Source organism: Saccopteryx leptura, chromosome 5, assembly GCF_036850995.1.
Source record: "Saccopteryx leptura isolate mSacLep1 chromosome 5, mSacLep1_pri_phased_curated, whole genome shotgun sequence".
Lineage (NCBI taxonomy): Eukaryota > Metazoa > Chordata > Mammalia > Chiroptera > Emballonuridae > Saccopteryx > Saccopteryx leptura.
This window is the reverse complement of record NC_089507.1, coordinates 189,554,846-189,578,370: the sequence shown is the minus strand read 5'-3', so window position 1 is coordinate 189,578,370 and position 23,525 is coordinate 189,554,846. Positions and strand designations below refer to the sequence as shown.

General features: G+C 41.6%; 1 protein-coding gene across 2 annotated transcripts in view; it reads right to left on the bottom strand.

Moving 5' to 3' along the window:
* Positions 1-4,362: 4,362 nt before the first annotated feature.
* Positions 4,363-23,525, bottom strand: part of PAK5 (p21 (RAC1) activated kinase 5) — a 278,473-nt gene continuing 259,310 nt past the window's right edge. For both annotated transcript variants that reach the window (XM_066387157.1, XM_066387158.1), the window contains exons 8-10: positions 12,967-13,092; positions 9,946-10,080; positions 4,363-6,567 (exon numbers count right to left, since the gene is read on the bottom strand). In XM_066387157.1, coding sequence (XP_066243254.1) covers positions 6,412-6,567; positions 9,946-10,080; positions 12,967-13,092 — 417 coding nt within the window. In that variant the 3' untranslated portion in view covers positions 4,363-6,411. The remainder of the gene's footprint in view (positions 6,568-9,945; positions 10,081-12,966; positions 13,093-23,525) is intronic.

Genomic DNA, 23,525 nt, shown 5'->3' with positions numbered 1-23,525 from the left:
TGCTCGCCCATCCTTGCAAAGTTATTTGCAGATTTGTGGCAATGCATTTAAGTCCCTAGCACATTGCATGGCACACCGGACATGTTCCATAAAAGCTATTATGAGTGGCGTTTTCCTAGCATAATTCTTAACATGCCTATTCCAATTTTACCTGCCATACAAGTTCAAGGAAGACCCAAAGGGACTGATGCAGAGGTGTTAAACCAGGTGTCCATCTGCCATGTCATCTAATTTTGAATTCAGAATGTGTTTCTGTGCAGGGATTTCCCCACAGCCCTAGCCCACTAAGTGGGGGAGTCTGTGAACTCGGATGGGAAAAAAAATTACACCTTAGGTTTTTACTAACTGTAGGGTGGTCAGCAATGCGGGAAGGTCACGTGAGAAACCCAGACCCAGGAACTTTGGCTGGAGCCGCCCACATCCATGCATACCAAAAGAAACTTCCCAGGAGTCCCTGGGAAAAGAGCGACTGTCCGTCAGCCAGTGAGATTTCACCACGTCATATTAGCTCAACCACACTAGAGGGGACCCTTTAAATATCTCCCATGCGGGTCACCTTATGCGAACCTCGCCGGGCAGGACGCGCTGTACTCAATAAAGCTTTTGCTTATCCACACTTCGTGGCTACGCCCCTTCCTTCTTCCTCAGCGGGAAAAAATACCTTACACTAACCTCATATGAAAAGTAGCATTTCCCTCAATTATGAACACAGGCACCAAGCCGTGTAGTATCAGAAGTGACTGTGTATTTGTCATCAGGAGAAATCACCACATTACACCTGTTGAAGATATCTCAAAAAGTCAGTTATATTATTCTACTTTGATATTATGGTAGACTTTCACAAGATTTTGTTATTTAATGTTTTAATACCATAAAATTAAAAAATATGATAACTGTACTTTCATTGACTTCCTTTGTAAGTCAATGTGTTTTACTTTACACGTTTAAAACTATTTTTTTTTTCTGAGAAGAAGTCCATAGTCAGGCAAGAGCATCCAGCATGTGAAATTGAACTAAGAACTCCGGGGCTAATGGCTACTTCAGTAGTTATTTAAAGTGACCAGACTTATCGGGCTGTCTGCGGGGGAAGGACACACAAAGGCTCATATGACCAATAAGATGATAAGTATTTATTAGCACTGATCACACATTTTCTAGACCCTATGGGTGCTGGGGGCACATCAATGAACAAAATAGGTAATCATCCCTGCCCCGAGGAACTGAAATCTCTGTGTGTGTGTGCATGTGTGTGAATGTGTGTGCGTGCGTGCATATGGGATCTGTTCAGGTATTACGATCAATGCTGGGACCCTCCGTTAGTTCAGTAAGGTGGATCATATAAGACCTTGAAGTTCTTCCTAGCTTTATATTTTTTGAAATGTTGACAATGATCAGGTATAATTATCCAAAGCATTTGCTCCCCAACCAAACCCTTCCAGGTAAGTAAGGCACACCTTTGCTTTGAAAGCTGTGTATTTTGATGCAGAAATCAGCAACTGTCCTTGTCTCAAGTCCCTGTTTTGTCCTTCTTTAGCTCTATTTTTGTAGGAGATGTGGTCAGGGTTCCACCCACATTCCCTCAACCTTTCCTGAAAGCCACTTGTGACAGTTTCTGTGTATGCCCCTGGCTTCCCTCTTTATTGGTTGGGACAGACTGCCATGGACGGGGCAGGTGCAAGTTGTGGGAGTTGCAGCTGTCAGAGCAACTCTCAGCCAATGAGGGATGGGAGAGGGGGTAAATACCAGCATCTCCTCCCGCCAAAGGGGCAATTCTGGAGTGTCTCTCCCAGAAGGTCTCCTGGAGGATCGAGCCCCAGTGGCCCATAGTGGTAACCCATTCCTTAAAACAATCTTTTTCTCTCCTCTTTGTCTCCCTTCTCCACTCTGCCATATTGAGTAAGCCTCTTGGAATTCTCTCCCAAATAAATGATTTGTGCTAAAGTCTCAGTCTTAGGTTATTTTTTCTGCAGAACTCACATGAAGGTATTATGTGCCTTGGAAATACAACTCAGAATATACACATTTCAAGGCTCAAGGTGACTAAATTTACTGCACAATTCGAATCTGTAGGGTGTCATGTCACTTTCACAGCACTGCTCCTGCTTGTACGATCGGTGCATACTTCAGACCAAATCTCTTTCCTCTGCCTGGAATCTCATTGTTGTTTCTTTGATGAAATACAGTGTGTCCGTAAAGTCATGGTGCACTTTTGACCGGTCACAGGAAAGCAACAAAAGATGATAGAAATGTGAAATCTGCACCAAATAAAAGGAAAATTCTCCCAGTTTCATACCTATTCAGTGCAGTTCGATGTGGGCTCACGCACAGATATTTTAGGGCTCCTTAGGTAGCTATCCTGTATAGCCTCTACAGACTCGTCACTGACTGATGGCTACCAGAACGGGGTTTCTCCACCAAACTGCCGGTTTCCTTCAACTGCTTATCCCACCGAGTAATGTTATTCCTATGTGGTGGCGCTTCATTATAAACGCACCAATATTCACGTTGCACTTTGGTCACGGATTCGAATTTAGCAAGCCACAGAACACACTGAACTTTCCTCTGTACCGTCCACATCTCGACTGGCATGACTGTGGGCTGCTCCGCTGTATACACAGTGTTACGTCATCATCTGTGCATGCGCACATGCTGCCACATCATCCTACAGAAACTGGGAGGGTTTTCCTTTTATTTGGTGATTTCACATTTCTATCATCTTTTGTTGCTTTCCTGTGACCGGTCAAAAGTGCACCATGACTTTACGGACACACTGTAGTGCTATTCATTTAACCAGTTTGAGCAAGGAGTCTGAACTCATTCAGTTATTAACTTCATGGAGTAACATTTTTTTCTCCAGTAATTTCTACTAAATGTACTCTTCCCAACAAGTAATAGAGATATAATCATAACTCAGTCAGATTCTATCTAATCCATTAAAAAAATCAATCTCATTCTGATTCAAAATCACTCCCCTCTCCGTTGCTTGGGCTAAACTTGTATCAGAGAAAGATGAAGAGGTAGCAATGGATAGACAGGAGCAGGTAACATGGTGACTGCTGTTACTACCCTTTCTTTCTTCCAAGTCCCTTCTGCCAGTCATGGGATCTCACACTATCACATGGTCTAAATTTATAGGGAGCAGTTGGGAAGGGAGGCTGGGGTAATCCATCTGATTGTTTTGGAGATGCTGTTAGAAGACAGGTAGATGCCTACATCTCATGTGTGTCAGCCTGAAGTCTCTGCTGATGTTGGTGCAGATGGTACATGTAGTGTTTAGAGTCAAGGTCAGCTCCATCCTGACCACTTCACCCTGCAGAAAAGCAGTCATTGCTCCCGTTAGTTCCCCCCATGATGCATGCCTCCAATGCAGTCTCTAGCTTGGGTATCCCATTGCTTAGGTAAATGGGCTGCCATGTTCCCTGTTCCTTCTCTGTGATCCATCATGGCCGAAAGGAAGCTGATGTCTTCTTCCATGCCCGGCAATGGCTTTGGGGACCTGCCTGAGGAAGATTACTTTTATCTTTCTCTTCCCTGGCACACGATATGCTACAGCCTTTTTCATCATGCTATCTCAGGCATGAAAACCTGAGGGTTTTCACCTTCTGAAATTTCCGGATGAGAAATAAACTCTTTAAAGACAAGTGTTCTTCTCAACTTCATGGGTTAAATGTGTCCGTCTCCTATCAGCCAAACAGAAAAGGGAGAGGGGCAACACTCTCTTCCAGGTTTCCAGAGAGCTCTCACCACACCTTCTTTAATAGAAAAAAACCCTCCTTTTTATGTCTTTTGTTGGTAAAAAGCCTTCAGATCAGTTCAGCATTTTTGGAATAGGAAAGCAGAATGGGAGTCTTTGGCTATGAATCTGGCTTTTCTTGAACTTGGATTTCCAGAATTTAATAATTATTTTTCCTCAGTAGTGGTATCTATACCAGTGGTTTTCAACATTTTCACACTTGGGGGCCAGTGAAAATAGGAGAATTATTTCAGGGACCACAAAGGCAGAAATCACCCTAAGCATAAGTGAATTTGACTAAGATCGTTGGGCTTATAATATTCATACAACACCAGGGTGGTTAACTCTTTCATGAACCAGCATGAAATTTTTGGTGGACCAGTCTGCGGACTGGGGTTGGAAAAAACAACAACACTGATCTATACCATAATAGCATGTAAGACAGATACCATAGTCTTAACATTGTAATCTCTGAGGATGAGAATATTTGTCTTTGGTTTGTATCATCATGATGTTACATATAACTTTATACCAACTCATTTACATTCCCCAAGATCATAACAGAACCATTCTTGATTACTTAAGAAAACAAATTTGGGAAAACAATAGAGTTTCTAATAACACAATGGTTAAAAGGCAAACATTTATTTTTATTTGCAAGTGCAGTTTCTGCCAATAGTGCTCACAAAACCTTAAGCTACGGTAGCTTTTGGTAAACTTAATGAATACTTTAAAAAATACCCAGTGATAAGAAAATTACAGAAAATTTTCCATTATACTGTCAAAAATGTTTGAAATCCAAAATTCACTATTTTCTGCAATGGTTTTGATATTTGTTCGGGTTAAAAGAGATTTTCTTTTCTTTCTACTACATAGTCCTGGCTGAATTAATACAATCTATTCCATGAACTTTTAGGACTGCCATTTTCTGGATTTAGATTCTTTTTATTCTTCTCTATTTCTATTCATATTTTAATATTTTACATGAAACATCAACTTTTTGAGTTTTATAAAAACAATATTACAGATTCTATTTATGGTGAGGCATTTCCAGTTTGGGGAAGACTAAAAATCTAATCAGTAGAAGGTCATTTTATGCCTTTTATTCCTTTTAACTATAATAAATAATTAGCAAACTATTAATTACAAAAGAATTCTTAATTATGCTTAGAGCAACCAGAGCATTTTCACAAATTTAAATTTCTATTTGTTACAGTATGTGATGTCATTAAGAAAAGCCTCTGGTTTTCCAGTTTGGTAACAAATGGCTTTTGTCTGATGCATAATTAATAGAAACTAATGATGACTATGTAGCTCTTCCAGAGTTTTAAAGGCAAATCTATATTGGCCTACAGGTAACATGCAAATTCATCCAACAAGCAACACAAAATGTATTGTAGTAGTCATTCATTTTTATCAACATGTGAGAAGATCTAGTCAGCAGCACAACTCTCCTATGTCGGAAACACATCATAACATGGTCACAATTGAAGTCAGGTTGCACCCTTCCTAATTCACCCTCTAGAGTCAGTTCAGACTTCCAGCACAATACATGAACAATAGCGATTAATACTGTGGTACAAAGGTAAATACAGACAAGAGTTTGGTGTGCTAGCATACAGAGTTTTAAAAACAGTGACAAATGAAACCAAACATCTTGCCCTGTTCTATCTCCTTTCCCTTTGTGAGACTGGAAATCTCACGGCATTACTGTAACATTCAACTAGGGGAACTGAGTCCAATCATCTTAGCACTGACATTGTTCCTTGGGAAGGAAATTTGGCCACAAGGGGACATCATACCCATTGGAGACAGGGCCCCAAAGGAAACTTCCTGCTCAGCAAAAACTGGTTTGTGACTAAGAGCCTTAAAGGAAAATGTGATTTTCCAAAAAATATTTCGCTTTATCCCAAAGAGTAGTTTGGTGGTATTCTGTGGCTCAAATTTTATTATTTTTGGTTGGATAAATGAAATGTGCACCACCATCACCATCACTTTTAATTCTTCTTCCATCGCATAAGACACTTGTTAAGATAAGAAAGATATTCTACTAAAGCTGACGGTGATTGAGAGTCATTCAGTATTCAAAGTTCCTAAAGATTCGTTGGTTCTCTGAAAGGGATAAAAAAGTAGGAAAGGCTTTGTTCAAACTCTTGCTAGTAAACAAGTAGTACTCCAACTGATACAATGGCTACGCAACATCAAAGTACTATAAATTATCAAAACTGTCGTACAGAAAAGTTACAAATTCATTGCAAAATACATTACACTGCTACCATTAAGAAAAAAGTGCTTTTTTGTTTTCCTTTCTTTTTTTTTGCCAGAAAAGTATTCTTTCAATATAGAAAATCCTATGCGTTACCCTGCATGTGGCTAGGATATATCATAACGAAGTTTGTACGGAGTCCTTCTGATTTGCTGGATGAAGGGCTGAAAAATAGAATGAAGACTTATGAACGCTGTGTTCCAAATGACCATACCAGCTGTCAGTGGAAAGATGCCTGTTTAAGACACAAGAAGATGCCCTGGTCTATCAAACCCTGCTGGTCATCACACTGTCCCACCAAAATCAGCTGGTTAGAAAGCACAGGCCTTTTGCATGTTCTGTGGTTTCCTCGTGTTCTCCTGAATTATTCTCATGTCCTCATCTAGTCTTGTCACCTATATGAAGCCTCTTCTCAGTGATGCCTGTATTGTCTCATGAGGGGGACAATGCAAGATGGCGGACCTGCCAGTTTCAAGAATGGATGTCCAAGGAGTTCCTGGGCCGTAGCTCTTTGAGAGGGCTCCCTCACCAACATCAGGTCTAGGAATCCCCGGAGCACTGAAGAAACCTGTGGAAACATCGACATCATCCTGAGGACTAGCACAGAGAGCCAACCTGAAATGGTTGCCAGCTAATCCCAGAAAAAACCATTCTATCCAGCATCACATTCCAGAAATGATTTTGAGGAGAAAGATATTATGGAAGCAAAAGCAGGCATTGTCTTTATTAGCACGTGATGTTTCCCTTACCTTCTTTAAGTTTGAAATAACAAATGTAATTTGCAATACAATGAAGAATGACAATTTACTTACTAAACAAAACTATAATGGTAATAGTAACTACAGCAGCTAATATAAGGTACTACTATGTATATATAGGCACTGGTCATACTCACTTGATAAAGTGTGGTATAAACAGGGAACCGTTTTATTTTTTTAACAACTACAACTATCTAGCCTTTGTGAAATCCCTTTTTGTAAAGAGAAACAGCTTCTTTATGGATATCTGACACAAATAACATTTATTTTCTTTAATTTCATATATTCAAGTGCATTAATATTAAGTGTATGTTTTACAGTAGGTTATTTTTTGTTTTTGTTTTTTTTTTTACCATTATTTACATCTATTTATTCTCCATATCTATACGAATGTAAAAATTTCTCCATTCTAGGGGCTACCTTGGGTTCCTTTCCTGTCAATACCCATCTCCTTGCAAAGTGTCACCACTCTCCTGATTTTTTTTTAAATTCAATGAAAAGAGGAGAGGCAGAGACAGACTTCCACATTGCCCCAACTGGGATCCACCCAGCAAGCCCACTTGAGGGCTTTGCTCTGCTCATCTGGGGTGTTGCTCCGTTGCTCAGAAACCAAGTTATTCTTAGTGCCTGAGGCAGAGACCATCAAGTCATCCTCAGTGCCCTCACTCCAATCAAGCCATGGCTGCAGGACAAGAAAAGAGAGAGACAGACAGAGAGAGAGAGAGAGAGAAGCAAGAGAGGGAGGAGTGGAAAAGCAGATGGTGCTTCTCCTGTGTGCCCTGACTGGGAATCAAACCCAGGACATCCACATGCCAGGCCTACACTCTACCACTGAGCCAACCAGCCAGGGCCTGACTTCTAATAACATGAATTAATTTTGCCTGCATTTGTCTTTTATAGAAATTGAGTTATATAATCACATGCTGTTAACTATTCTCTATCTGGCTTCTTTCATTCTTCTTTGTGTCTGTGAGATTCATCCCTGTGTGGCAATAATTTTATTCTTTTCATTGCTGTGTAGTATTCACTGTTGAATTATACCACATATGACTTATCCATTTGGGAAATAACCTTGGAAATTTCCAGTTTTTGACCAGTTGGATTAAAGCTGCTCTTGTACATGAACTTGAAGGACATCACACCCACTTATATTGGGTGTGGGACTATCTGATACTACTATTTTGACCACATTTTATCATTTAAACTTAGTCCAATGCAGGAAGACTTTTTTTTTTTTAATTTATTCATTTTAGAGAGGAGAGACAGAGAGAGAGAAGGGGGAGGAGCTGGAATTTTCAACTCCCATATGTGTCTTGACCAGGCAAGCCCAGGGTTTCGAACCAGGGACCTCAGCATCTCCAGGCTGACGCCCCATCCACTGCGCCACCACAGGTCAGGCCGCAGGAAGACTTTTATAATCTCCTGTTTCACTCAAGCAGTCTCCTTTTTTTTCTTCTTTGCCAGATTCACACATCTATAAAAGTGATTCTATTGGGGCTCTTCCCTATGATTTAAGGGTGAAGAAAAAAGAGATGCTACCATTACAAACTAGTCTCCCCGAAACGGCAGCCTCACTCCTCTCTCTTACTGTTAAGAGAGATGGGTAGTAGTGGGATCAGTGTTTCAACAGGTGTCCCCAAACTATGGCCCGCGGGCCACATGCGGCCCCCTGAGGCAATTTATCCGGCCCCCACTGCACTTCCAGAAAGGGCACCTCTTTCATTGGTGGTCAGTGAGAGGAGCACTGTATGTGGCAGCCCTCCAACAGTCTGAGGGACAGTGAACTGGCCCCCTGTGTAAAAAGTTTGGGGACCCCTGGTAGAGTGTTGGTCCTGTAAAATGGCCCTTCTCAGAAAGCCCTGCCCCAAGTGGTGGCTGCCTCTGTGGTGGTTCTTCAACTTAGTATCATTTATTTTCCTATTTGGCAATCCTTAGAAAACAGGAAAGATGCTACGTGGTCCCTTGACTATGTCTTTCATTGTCCTGCATGGTCTAGCCCAGGGGTCCCCAAACTTTTTACACAGGGGGCCAGTTCACTGTCCCTCAAGACTGTTGGAGGGCCAGACTATAAAAAAAAAACTATGAACAAATCCCTATGCACATTGCATATATCTTATTTTAAGGTAAAAAAACAAAATGGGGACAAATACAATATTTAAAATAAAGAACAAGTAAATTTAAATCAACAAACTGACCAGTATTTCAATGGAAACTATGGGCCTGCTTTTGGCTAATGAGATGGTCAATGTCCGGTTCCATATTTGTCACTGCTAGCCGTAACAAGTGATATGACGCGCTTCCGGAAGTAGTACTGTACGTGAGCGACGTTGCAACATAAAGTACTCCAGGAGCACAGGATATGGATGCTGACCACCAATGAAAGAGGTGCCCCTTCCAAAAGTGTGGCGGGGGCCAGATAAATGACCTCAGGGGGCCGCATGTGGCCCGCAGGCCGTAGATTGGGGACCCCTCGTCTAGTCCCTGCCTACCTCTCTGACTCTACTGTCTATCCTTGATCACTTTGCTCAGCCATATAACCTTTCTGTATTGGCTTGGGGACTTTGCACATGCTGTCTGTCTGCCTGGGATGTGTTTCTCCCAGGTCTTTACATGGCTTACTTCTTCTTTCCATTCAGAGTCCAGTTTGGGTGATTCCTCCCCAGAAAGGGCTGCTTTCATTCTTCAGCCTAAACAAGTTCCCAGCCTCCTCTCCCGCACACTCGATTCTATCACAGAGTTTTATTTGCTTCATAGCACGTACCAATTTCTGAAATCATTTTCTCCCTCCTTTTGTTTGGAGTTTGTTATCTGCTGCCCCAACTAAAATGCAAGCTCTATGAGGGTCAGGAAAGCTGGGGTCTGGCACTGTGATATCCCCAGCAATTAGAACAGTCCCCGGTATGTCGTAGGTGCTCAGGGAGGGAGTGATTTACCTTCCTAGCCAATCCTAGGAGAGAGGAGCTGGCCATACCCATTTTACAAATGAACTTCAGAGATGGAGAGGCTGAATCCCTTGGCCAGTGAGCAAACAGGAAGAGCAGAGATTTAAACCCAAGAGACTCTAAGTCTAAGTCCCTGCCTGTAAACCGGATCTACTCCTGGATAGCATGTGCCAGTCTTTAAAACCTCAGGGAGACTGAGACACTCAAGAATGATTTTGAATTTCAGCACCGGATGCCGCCTCTCACCTTGTGCAGGTCCTTCACTCGTGGAGGTAAACTGTCCCGGATCCTCCGCATGGCCTGGAGGGGAGGCTCATTGAAGTAGGGGGGCTCGCCATCAATCATCTCTATCACCATGATCCCCAGAGACCAGATGTCCACCTGTTAGGCACAACCCACTGGTTATTTCAGGCAAGGAGAACATTTTGCAATGTTGGACATGCCCAGGAAACCAAATAGATTCGAATTTATTCACAAATTTACATTTACAACACAAATTTATAGGCTGAATCATTGAGTCACTGAGTGTTTGAAATGGTCTATATTTGCTTTTCATTTTAATTAATTAATTTATTTTTATTAAGTAAGAGGTAGGGAGGTAGGCAGGCAGAGAGACAGACTCCTGCATGCGCCCAGACCGGGATCCACCGGCAAAACCCCTACAGGGCGATGCTCTGCCCGTCTGGGGCCACAGGGCTGATGCTCCACTGCTCAGCAATCAAGCTATTTCAGTCCTGAGGCAAGGTCATGGAGCCATCCTCAGTGCCCCGGGCCAACTTGCTCTAACCATTCCAGCTGCAGAGGGAAAGAGAGAGAGAGAATGGAGAGGGGTGGAGAAGCAAATGGTCACTTCGCCTGTGTGCCCTGACCAGGAATTGAACCTGGGACTTCCACAAGCCTGGCTGATGCTCTACTGTTGAGCCAACTGGCCATGGCTACATTTGCTTTATAAAGACAACTTTAATGACAATTCAGACAATTGGGTATACAGTTGTCCCTTGCCATATTGTGGTTCACTTTTCGTGGTCTCACTGTATCACAAATATTAAAATTGTATATATCTAATTTTGTGGTATATAAGCATTATTATATATTTATTATTTTAATTACTTTTGCGATAAAATAAGCATTATATAGCTTAAAAATTAAAAATATAGAAAATATTAATTAAAACATATTAAAAGAATATTAAATCAAAATAAGACTTTAAAATACATATAAATGATAAAACAAATATAAGGTCGCTACTTCAAGAATTTTCACCTATTGTGGGGGGTTCTGGAACCTAGCTCCCACAATAGACAAGGGACCCACTGTCCACGAATATCCTAACATTCTGAAGTTCAGAACTTTATTTTTTTTACCCTGTTGATTCTGGTGGTTAACTGTCTATCAGGACAGGTTAAAAGAAACATCCAAAATTTTGTTATGAACATAGAGAGGAAAGCTATATTTCAGCTATAATACAGAATGTCCATAAAGTCATGGTGCACTTTTGACTGGTCACAGGAAAGCAAAAAAGATGCTAGAAATGTGAAATCTGCACCAAATAAAAGGAAAATCCTCTCAGTTTCTGTAGGATGATGTGGCAGCATGTGCGCGTGCACAGATGATGACGTAACACTGTGTATACAGCGGAGCAGCCCACGGCCATGCCAGTCGAGATGTGGACGGTACAGAGGAAAGTTCATTGTGTTCTGTGGCTCGCTAAATTTGAATCCATGACCAAAGTGCAATGTGAATATCGGCGCGTTTATAATGAAGCGCCACCACATAGGAATAACATTACTTGGTGGGATAAGCAGTTGAAGGAAACCGGCAGTTTGGTGAAGAAACCCCGTTCTGGTAGGCCATCAGTCAGTGACGAGTCTGTAGAGGCTATACGGGATAGCTACCTAAGGAGCCCTAAAAATCTGTGCGTGAGCCCACATCGAACTGCACTGCATAGGTATGAAACTGGGAGAGTTTTCCTTTTATTTGGTGCAGATTTCACATTTCTATCGTCTTTTGTTGCTTTCCTGTGACCGCTTAAAAGTGCACCATGACTTTACAGACACACTGTATAACAACAGTTCTTGTCATATTGATAAGAGACTGCAAAGAGCTACATTGCACGACACAATATATTCTGATTCTTGTATTGATTTGATTTTTCAAAGTGGTTCTCACCCCTTCCCTCATTTTGGGGTTCTTTCCTTTATGTTTTATCATTCTGAAGCAGCATGCACAAAACCCTGCCCTCTAAAGCTATCTCCAAGTAATAGAGAAAAGAAAGGGAAGAGATGACAAGCAACTCCTTCTGAGTAAAGAATAGGAAGCCAGGACAACGAGAAGCCCGAGCCGTGCTATAAATTTCCTGCTACAGTCACTTTCCTGTTACAGCGCCATTACACCTCTTATCAGTTAGCTGCATTCCTGTTAGAACCCTTGAGGTGACCTTCACTGAGAATGTATGCTTTGGAACCACAGTGAAAAAAATAAGTTGAGTACTCATCCAAGGGCAAGCAAACAAGGGAGAAAAAGCAGAGTCCGCTTCACTTCTGCCAATAGCCTTACTTAGCTCATTGACCCCTGCTACCTCTTATTGTTTCTCCTGCCTTAAAATCTACCTCCTGCACCATAACACGTGTCAACACTGTGTGCCCAGCCGAAGGAAGTCCTTGCCTCTATGTGTGTGGGGTCTCACATGCTTCAGAGCTTCTACTCACACTGTGTCTTCTCTGGAAGACCCCCCCCCCCATTTTCATGTATCTAAACCATATCACTTAAAAAATTATACACAATTGTTTCCATTCCAGGGGAAACAGAAGTTGTGTCATATTTTCACATATAAGTTTTTCTATGGCAAAATATTATATCTTATTCAAGGATTACCTCTCTGTTGTGGAGCTTTGTCTGACCCTCTGTCCTTTGAATCATCACACCTGTTCACTTGTGTGTGTCTCTGGCTACTCCCCGAATTGCATCACCTTGCTCTGTGGATGCCTGCCACTGAGGGTGGCATCAGAGTTTGAATCCATCAATCCAATTCCCCTAGTGTCCACAGTCGAATCACAATTAACTCCCCTAAATCAGTGTCGTGGCGATATCCTCTGTGCTGGCCATTCTCCCTTCTGCCACAATCTACTCTGTGACAAGTCAGTGAATGGGGGTCAAATGCGGAGTCAAAGGTCATCACCCTCATCTCCTGTGATCATTATTTCAGAACTCTATCTCTGAGCCTGTCCTGGCCCCACCTCTCTCAAATGGTGGCTGTCATCCCCTTACCTCTGTCCCATAAGGTAGCCTAGAAATCACCTCGGGTGCCATCCAGTAGGGAGTTCCAACCAATGATTTCCTCTTCGGTACCTCTTTGGAAACTTGAGCACAGAAACCAAAGTCAGACAACTTTATCTGCAAAGGAAAGGAAGGCAACAAACGAACAATTTAAAAATACTGGCTTGGAGATACAGGAATATATAGAGACTTGCAAATTCAAAACACAACAATCTCATTAACAGGCCTTGGAAATATCGGTGGAGGGGCTGTCAGTCAAATCCTTTAATTGAGAAAGCACGAGCCATTTTGATAGAAAAACTCTCCTGACTCCACCATGCAAATTTTAACTCCTGCTTTTATAAAATAATAAAATTTAAAAAAACTTACAAATTAAATATTGGTATACTGCAAACAACAAATTCATTAAAATTCAAACCCATACCTTTAAGGTAACAGATGAAGTATAAGTAAATGACTATCCTCAAAGAGAGTTTTGCACAAACTGCTGCAGTTACGGTCTCTTGCACTGAATACATTTAGATTTCTAAGTACCATGAGAGAGTCAAATGACCAACCTTATTTCTGTATGTGACTAATTATAAGACCTCATTTAGATAGGATGCTTTTAATATGGGCTCTTTTTCATTTTGTTTTCCTCTTTTGTTCATGACAATTGAAGTTGCCAATGTGAACATCAGTGCAAATGGAAATACTGGCATCAAAACTGGGTGTTACTATAGGTATGAGGTGGTTGCCCTAATGAGCTAATGTATATGTATGTTATTTATCTAAGATGTCATAAAAGAAAAACCAAAGACTCTTGCGCTGAGGCTTTCAAGAATACTCTTACGAATATACTGCACCATTAAATACCCTTTATTCCAGATGACAGGGATTCCATTTATTTCGGGAAGGCATAATTCCTGTATATGATGGTTTGTTATGAACTTCGGATGGCCTCATGGAAAAGGACTGCCACTTAGGGTTGTTACTGATGTTAGAATACACTCAAAGACAGCAATGGTTTGGGTATTGGCTGGCAAAGGTTCAGAATAGCTGTCTGCAGTTCAAATTTCCATAGATCAAAGTTGCAGTCTTACAGGCACAAATTCTCTCTTGATCTCTTCATACCCTCTCTGAACTTTTTCCAGCAATTTTTTTCTGGCTCTACTTTCGCTGTCTAGACCTTAAATACTTGGGCTACCTAGGGTTCAGGTCCAAACTCTCACCTCTTCTCTTTTTACATACTCTTGCTGAATATTCCTCGGTTTCCCATGCTTTAATGCAGACCTCTTCTCCTTCATTCTGCACCTATACTTCCACATAGTATATGTTCAACTTCCACATAGTATATGTTCAACATGGAGTTAATTTTTGTGAATAGTATAATTTCTGTATCTAGATTTAACAGTAATTTTTGCATGTGGATATCCAGTTGTTTGAGCACCATTTTTTGAAAAGATCATCTTTGTTCCATTTTATTGCCTTTAATCTTTTGTCAAAGATCAGTTGACTATATTTATGTGGGTATATTTTGGGTTCTCTATTCTGTTCAATTAGTCTATTTATCTATCATTTTATCAATACCACATTTTCTAGAAAGCTGACAGTGGGGTATTTCACTAAAGTCAGGTAGCATCAGTCTTGCAACTTTGTTCTTCTTTAATACTTGTTGGCTATGTATTGTATTGATCTTTTGCCTCTCTGTATAAACTTTATAATTAGTTTGTAAATATTCACAAAGTAACTTGTTGGGATTATGACTGAGATTACATTGAATCTAAAGATTAAGTTGGGAAAAACTGACATTTTGACAATATTGAGTTTTTCTATCCATGAACATGGAATATCTCTCCATTTATTTAGTTCTTTGATCTCATTAATTGGACTTTTGCTTATATAGATCTAGTATAAATTTTGTTAAATTTATATTTAAGTATTTAAATTTTGGGAGGGGTGCTAATATAAATAGCATTTTGTTTTTACTTTCAAATTCCATTTGTTCATGCTGTTATATAGGAAAGTGGTTGACTTCTGTATATTAATTATATATCCTGCAACCTTGATATAATTGCTTATTAGTTCTAGGAGTTCTTCTTGTAGATTGAGTCTTTTGGATTTTCTTTTTTTGTGTGACAGACACAGGGAGAGACAGAGAGAGGGACAGATAGGGACAGACAGACAGGAAGCGAGAGAGATAAGAAGCATCAGTTCTTGCCTGACCAGGTGGTGGCGCAGAAGATAGAGCACCGGGCTGGGATGCAGAGGGACCCAGGTTCGAGATCCTGAGGTTGCCAGCTTGAGCACGGGCTCATTGGGTTTGAGCAAGGCTCACCAGCTTGAGCCCAAGGTCACTGGCTCGAGCAAGGGGTCACTCGGTCTGCTGTAGTCCCCCGGTCAAGGCACATATGAGAAATCAATCAATGAACAATTAAGAAGCCGCAATGAGGAATTGATGTTTCTCATCTCTCACTCTTCCTATCTGTCCCTATTTGTCCCTCTCTCTGACTCTCTCTGTCTCTGCCACACAAAAAAAGAAGCATCAGTTCTTTATTGCAGCACCTTAGTTGTTCATTGGTTGCTTTCTCATATGTGCCTGGACCAGGGGGCTACAGCAGACCAAGTGACCCCTTGCTCGAGCCAGCGATCTTGGGCTCAAGCTGGTGAGCCTTGCTCAACCAGATAAGCCTGCGCCAAGCTGATGACTTTGGGGTCTTGAACCTGGGTCCTCTGCATGCCAGTCTGATGCTTTATCCACTGCACCACCGCCTAGTCAGGCGATTCTTTTGGATTTTCTACATAGAACATCATGTTGTCTGTGAATAAAGACAGTTATTTCTTCCCAAACTATACACATTTTACTTATTTTTCTTATCTTATTGAATTAGTTAGTACTTCTAGTATGATGCTGAAAAGGACTGGCGAGAAGGGACATCTTTGCTCTTTCCTAATCTTAGTGGGAAAGGAAATCCTAAAGAATACCTCAAGGCCATTCACTTTTTACTTCCCCCAGAATTTTTCTCAGGAGCCCATATTGATCTCTCCCCTCTCCAAATTTGAGAGAATTCAGCACTTAATCAATCTTGAACTGTATTTTTGATGCTGCTTTTGTCCTTCTAGATAGAAATGATATTCCTCAGGGGCAACAGCTCTGTCTTTTACTTGTGAGGCTTTACTGTGTTCCTTCTGAACTGAGAAACCAGTAGATATTCAAAAAATACATGTTCCTGGATAGATTTTTTTTATATTGACACAGATATGTGATAGCAGGTCAGATAATAGACACATTGGTGCTATTTCTGAAAGCATCACTGCCTTATTGAAGACAGCTGTTTCTAGAATCAAAGTTAAATCTCAGATGAAAGAGCAAATATTTTGGAAATTATTAATGTGTTTTTTCTTCTTCCATTTCCTTGTTCACAATCTTCTTTCTAATCAGACCCATGTAAGTGTTGTGGTTTGGGGTGGAAGGAAACTATATTGCCCCAGATAAACCTAGAGAAAGCGGGTTTATTGGAGAGATGATTTTCTCAATGGCTTTAGCAAATCAAGCATCAAACCCACACTTCCATGTGGTGTGAAAAAGAAAGCCCTGGCACTGGTTCCATAATCCTTGGTGCCCTATTTTGAAAAGAATCTACAATTCATAAAAGTGAGAAATCCTCCAGTTCATACCTTTTATCCTGTGGTTATTTGGAGAAGAGGACAAAGAGCAGTGATTTGATGGTCAGGCTTCAACTATTTATTATTCAACACTTCCCACCACCCCAAGCAGATGACGGTGGGCTTCAGCTATGTCTAAGTAGCATAAATCCCCACACAAAGAAGGGAGAGGAGGAGCCACATGCATGCATCTCTCATCAGTGGCAGTATTCAAAATATTTAATAGTCATTTTCATCTAGACCAGTCAGAATCTAGACATAACATTAAATGGTATCCTGAAGTTATCTTGGGGGCATTATCATCTTTAATGAGACAAAGGAGTGTCAGATACTCTAATCACTTGAAACAGTGGACATTAACCAACAAACATAAAAATCCTGCAATATTTTAACAATGAGTATAGAAATACTAATGATCACCAGTTGAAGACCAACCTTAGCTATGTCCAATATGATCTCCATGAAGAGATGGCACAACAGAGTAGACAGATGTGACCTGAGGCAATGTTACCAGCTTCCAGGAAACATCATTGACTTACTGAGGACAGGTGTTTGGAGAATCAAATACCTGGATAGCATCTATCCCCACACAAAGGAAAGGAACTTGCATGGCGTGCAGAAGCTCCATCAAATCTCAGGGAGGGAATGTGGAAGTGTCCAGGGTAAGCCTGCAGTTGACAGGAGGAGGCAGCCCCCAGGATGGCTTTCAAGACTTGTGGCAAGAGCCTGGAAGTGTATGGAACAGCCGAGGCATCCTCCTGCAAAACCACAGCTAATGGGACCTATTAATCCTCGGTGGCCACCAGTCCAAGAGAATAGGTCAGGTTTGTCACGGCAGGGACCAGAGAGGATCAAAAGATAGTCTTGATCAAAAGATAATCTGACCTCCTTCACCCTGAGGTTCCATAACTCCCATTTGTCCCTTATTCCCTCGGACTCCACCTTGAGAAACAGGGGAGTGCTAAGTATGGACAGGGAGGAGGTAGTGGCCACATCAGAGAGACTGAATGTTTAAAGGTATCAGTTAAACCTTATAATAATAATGTGGATGAATTCTGATAAGCAATGTTTAAATTATTTAAGCAGACTAAATCTAATAGATTGAGTTTTTTAAGTTTTGAAAAAAAACATCTAGTCCATAGAGCTTTGGGAAGAAGTCTAGGTTAGTTTTAAAAATCAGTGAAAAGATAATTGTGTGTGCGCATGAGTGAGCAGTGCCTTCCCAAGCTCGAGTAGGGGTAGATTTATAACCCTGCTACACAGATGGCAGAAGAGGAACCGTTTTGCCAATATATTGTTTGCTGGTAAATTTAAGAGACCTGCATGATCAAGGAAGTGAATGTATTTGCATTTTGGTATTAGCAGTTTTTAATGTCAATACCTCTAGTGTGGCTTTCTCTTTCTGGGCACAAAGAAAAGACCCCAATCCTGCCAGGCTAATAATTGTCTCCCTGGCAAAATGGAAGATGAGAAGTTGAAACTCAACACGTGGCCGCTCAGCCTGTTCTGTTGGAGGAGTAGAAGTGCTTCTGCATAATTTTTTTTAACTCATCCAAGTATATAAAAGAGACAATTTTCTGAAAGAGCATAATTGCATGCAACATTTGTCCAAATAAATCTGCAAGTAGAAAATGAGAACTCAAGTAATGAGTATAATAAGGAACTGTGGGCAGATCTTAAAAGCTAGTCACACAGACTCTGAGCTGAGCCTCATCTTCGATAGAATTGTACAGTGTTTTGGCTTGGGAAACCACCTTTGTGCCACTAGTACAGTTGGGCTAAGAGAACTGTCACTAGCACATTGCTCGCCCCCTAAAAGGAGGAGATAGAGCTTGTTCCATGGGGACTGGATGAGGAGTAGAGCTTAGAGCTCAGACAAAGCTGCTATTTAACCCTGAAATCCTATCCATCTCAACGTGTCCTGGCTAGGGATCAGAGTCACCACAAAAACATGGAAGGCAGAGCAAACGATAGCTACAAGGTAGCTACAGGTGTGAAACAGAATGGGGCTGGGGGGGGGGGGGAGTAAAGAGAGACAAATATACTGCTCACAGAAATTAGGGGATATTTCATAGCTTCATATTTATTCTGAAATATCTCTAATTTTTGTGAGCAGTATATACAGTGACAGAATGATTTGACTTTGGGTGATGGGTATACAACATAATCAACAGTTCAAATGTTATAGAAATGTTTACCTGAAACCTATGTACTCTTATTGATCAATGTCACCCTGTTAAATTTAATTTTCTAAATAAAAATTTTTAAAAATGTACCCTCCTACAGCAAAAAAAAAAAAAAAAAAGAAGAAGAAGAAGAAGAAGAAGAAGAAGAAGAAGAAGAAGAAGAAGAGCAATGACCTGGGATAAAGGAACTGAGGGAGGTAATAGGAGGGACCCGACTGATGATGATGCCCCCAGCTCACAGCCCACTTCTCCAGCTGGCATACCCTAGAGGAAAGAGAGGGTGTCCCCCTGGCGAAGCTGGAACAGCGTGGAGACCTCAGCCAGTCCCTCTGACATCTGATGGTGTGCAGAGAGCGATGGAGACTTGCCTGAGACCGTACAACAGTATTCGAGCAGGCTCACACCTGAGTGTCCTGACTTCTCATGCTGTGCTTTCTGCATTAGCAAAAGTAACCTCTGTGCAGCAGCAAGGAAGGGAGGACAGACAGAGACTCGGTGTATCTCAGAGACTATTGTAAAAGAATGAATTTAATTTGTTACTACACAGCTAGCCCTACAAAAATATTCAGTGACCTTTTCAGAATGGAAGGAAACTAGACAGTAACCTGTATCTACATAAATAAGGAATACCGGTAATAATATAATTTTTTGTAAAAAAAAAAAAAAAAAAAAAAAAAAAAGGAAAGCTATTTAATATGCCCAAGTTTCTGTTTATTTAAGAAGAGCATTTGGGAGATAACCTTCAAGTCTTTGACTAATAAAATTCTAGTTATTTGAGTTAGAACAAAACTCAAATGCCTAAGTGAGCCAGGCAAATAATATCAGTGAATTAAATGGTCCATGTGGGGACATACCCTTGATCAGGAGACACTGAATTCCTGCTGATTGTCAGGGCACAGTGAAGAGGGCAGGGACAGTCATAAAGCCCTGGTTGCCAGCCTGTGCCCCTTACCTGTTCTTCTCCCTGACTACAGACCCTGCGGGAGAGAGTCACAGACACACTGCATTGTCTCTGGGCGCTGTTAGTCTGGGCTCCCTGGAAGCACAGCTGAAACAAGGATTCAGTGCTGGGCAGACACAGGGAATACTAGTAGGGAAATGGGGAAGGAAGAGCAACACAGAAGGCGAGACAGTCAGTCTCAGGTTAATTACCAAGCAACTTACCACAGTGTGAACTAGCTTAATCCTGCTGAGAAAGCTGGGGGACTTCTATTCCACCCAAGGGTGAGAGTGGGGGGTGTACATGTTAACTCCATGGAATTTCTAGCCTACTTTGTACTAGAAAAGCAGATGATGGTGGCCAGAGAAAGTCCCCAGATAAAGTGATGCAGGTGGTGGCATTTGGAGGTGGAGCTAGTGAGCACTGACAAGGGAAGTTATAGGTGGGGGACCAGCAGTGTCTGGTCTCAAGCTACTCACCCTGACATACCAGCTCCACGACTGCCATGCCTGAATTCAGGCACAGTGTTATCAGATATGTTGATATTTTTACAGGGAAGACAGAAATGTAAATTTTATGTGAAATCTCTCAATTTTTAAATTGTGGGAATCAATTAATAGTAAAAACAAACAAACATAAAGACCACTTGTGTGCATCCTTTTTTAATAGATGCACTGGGCTTGATAGGTTTGAATTTTATTCCAGCCAATGAATTTGATAAAGTTAATCATTCACTCTCTAGTGGCCCCTGAATAGCACTTCTCAAATGCAAGCCTCAGGCTGAGGACAGATTGTGGATGACATTACTCAACCCTTCACCATAAAGATGGGGCTGGGATCGCCTCTCTGAGCATCTCCCCTATCCCTGGTTACTTCTGCTGGTTTTAGATGAATGAATTCATGTAGTTCGTGCAACCACTCTGTGACACGCCACTTATTTCCCCCTTCTAGCCCCAAACACCATATTCCCCTTGTTTAAGACAAGTTAGTGACTCACTAGACATTATTTCTGCCATGGACAAATAGGGAACAATTAACTTTCAGTTGATAGCAAATAATCTCCCTTCTAGTCACTGAAAAGGCCAGAAGGATTTATCCTTTCAAGTCTGTATTTTTATTTTGAAATAATAAGGAGGTTGCAAAGAAATGTGCATCCAACCCTCCCTAATGTTAACATCTTATCCAACTGTATTTCAATATCAACACCAAGAAATTGATGTTGGTAGTATAGTCCGTAGAGCCTATTCAGGGTTCATCAATTGTACCTGAACTCATTTGTGCATGTTGTGTATGTATGTGTGTATATACTATGCAATTTTATTACAGTGTAGCCTTGCATAACCATGTCCAAAATCAAGAACCCAGCTGTATCCTTAGCATAAGACTCCCTTGTGCTAGCCCTGCATAGCCACACACTGCTAATCCCTAATCCCTCTAGTACCTAATCCCTGGCAACTGCTAATTTGCTGTATTACTTCTATCATTGTATTATCTCACAAATGTTACATAAATGTAATTATGGAGTGTGTCTCTTTTAGATTGGCTTTTTTTTTTCACTCAACATAATTTCACTGAGGTTCATTTAGTATCCACTTTTTGTGTGTTTCTGTTTTGCTTTTGTTTGTTTGTTTTTGCTGAGTGGTATTCCATAGTATAGATATATCACAGTCTGTTCAATCACTCACCCTTTTAAGAACATTTGAAGAGTTTCCAGGTCTGGGTTATTATGAATAAAACGGCTGTAAACAATTGTGTGCAAGTCAACGTGCTGAAATGAGTTTCCATTTCTCTGAAGTATATGTCACATGGGAAGTCCGTTTTTAGTTTTGAAAGATGTCTAACAGATTTTCAGAGTGGCTGTCCCACTTTACATTCCCACCGGCCATAGATGAATAAGTGGTGTCATTATTCTTCCTTTTAGCCATTTGATAAAGGTGCAGTGGTATCTTCTAGTTTTAATTTGCTTTTCTCTGAGGGCTAATGACAGTGAACATCTCCCAACAGGAAAAGAACCCAGGACACCTTGTGTGACAGACAATATTTTCCCCAAATTCCAACAATATCGCCCAGTCCATGAACTCCTGTCACTGAGGAAGGTTTTGTGTACCCTCCCTCTGAATCTGGAGGAGCTATGACGACAGTGGAAGTGATGCTCTGTGACTTGGAGGCCAGGTCATAAATATGCCAGGTACCTCCACCTTGCTTTCTCGGGATGCTCGCTCTTGGAATCCAGCCTCCACACTGTGAGGCAGGCCACACAGAGAGGCCATATGGGTCCCCAAACATTTTACACAGAGGGCCAGATCTCTGTCCCTCAGACCGTTGGAGGGCCGCCACATACAGTGCTCCTCTCACTGACCACCAATGAAAGAGGTGGCCCTTCCGGAAGTGCAGTGGGGGGCCGGATAAATGGCCTCAGGGGGCTGCATGCGCCCCGCGGGCCGTAGTTTGGGGACGCCTGTTAGGTGTTCTGGTTGACATCTCTGGCTGAGCGTCTGCTATCAGCCAGCACTAACCACCTGTCACGTGACTCCAGAAGATTCCTAGATGCATCATCTAACCCCAGAGCCAGTTATCAGAGCCCCATAAGAGTGCTAAAATGACTTTTGATTTAAGACCTTCGGTGTTGGCGTGATTTGTTATAATGACAATAAATGAAAGAAAATGTCTTCTCTATAAAACTCCATGTTCCAATGGAATAGCGTAAACTGTACTCTCAGCCTTTTCTTAGAATAGCCACACTCCTACTTAAAAAAAAAAAAATAGGTTTCCTTTCTTTACAGAAACTGAAGAAACCCATTGAAGTCACTATGGTGCATTGTTCTGAAATGAGAATGGCACATCTGAAAGAGCCCAGGATCCTCTCAACATGCGTGTCCCTCTTTCTGGAGCAGTCTCACTGCTAAGAGCCACCCGCCCCACCTGTCACGAGTCTCTAATGTCACCACTTCAGAAGGGTCCCCTCTGCCCCATTACTCTCCACCCCTTTACCCTGCTTAAATGAATTAATTACAGCAACCTGAGCACTTATCAGCCCCTGTCTGGTGGTGATTTTATTTGCCTATTTACCTACTTGTTTATTATTACATCTCCATAAGCTTAATGACATAGTAATTTTGCTTTGCTCCTTCTTAGGACCTAGAACCATCCACGGCACACAGCTGACTTTCAGCTAATATTTATTGTACGGGTGACTGAACAAACCAGTCAGACTACAGGCACGAACAATGTGCCGGTTCCTGTGAGCTTTGCGTTGGGTACGTGAAAAAGCAGACGACGTCTGACACCTAGCTTCTGTCCTTGAGAATGTTGCTGAGTGACTTAATAACCCTTGATGCATTGTGGGGTGGGGATAGCTTTAAGAAAACCGCTTATATAATTACATAGTCTCACACCTGACTTTGACACCTGACATGTACTGACAACAAGAAAGCTGATGTCTCCGGGAACAAGGGGAGAAAGCCTGGCTTGACAGGGCCCCGCATTGCTCTTTCTGCAAGCACCCTTCCCCAGAGCCAATCAGTGGACTAGTTTCGATGCTTCGAAAATACTGTTCTGAGGTCATGGGGCCTCACGTCAGTGTTTCCTGAGTCAGGCCAGGGAAGGGTCCCTACCCTTTCCCTACAGCTCTCCTGTTCTGTGGGAGATTGTGCAAAAAAGGCAACATGTTCTTCGCCTGCCTGCATCCTTATCCCATTGCAGTATGACTGCACCTCTCCCACCAAGAGGTGCAGTCTATTTCTCCAACCCTTACACCTAGGCTTGACCATGTGACGTAC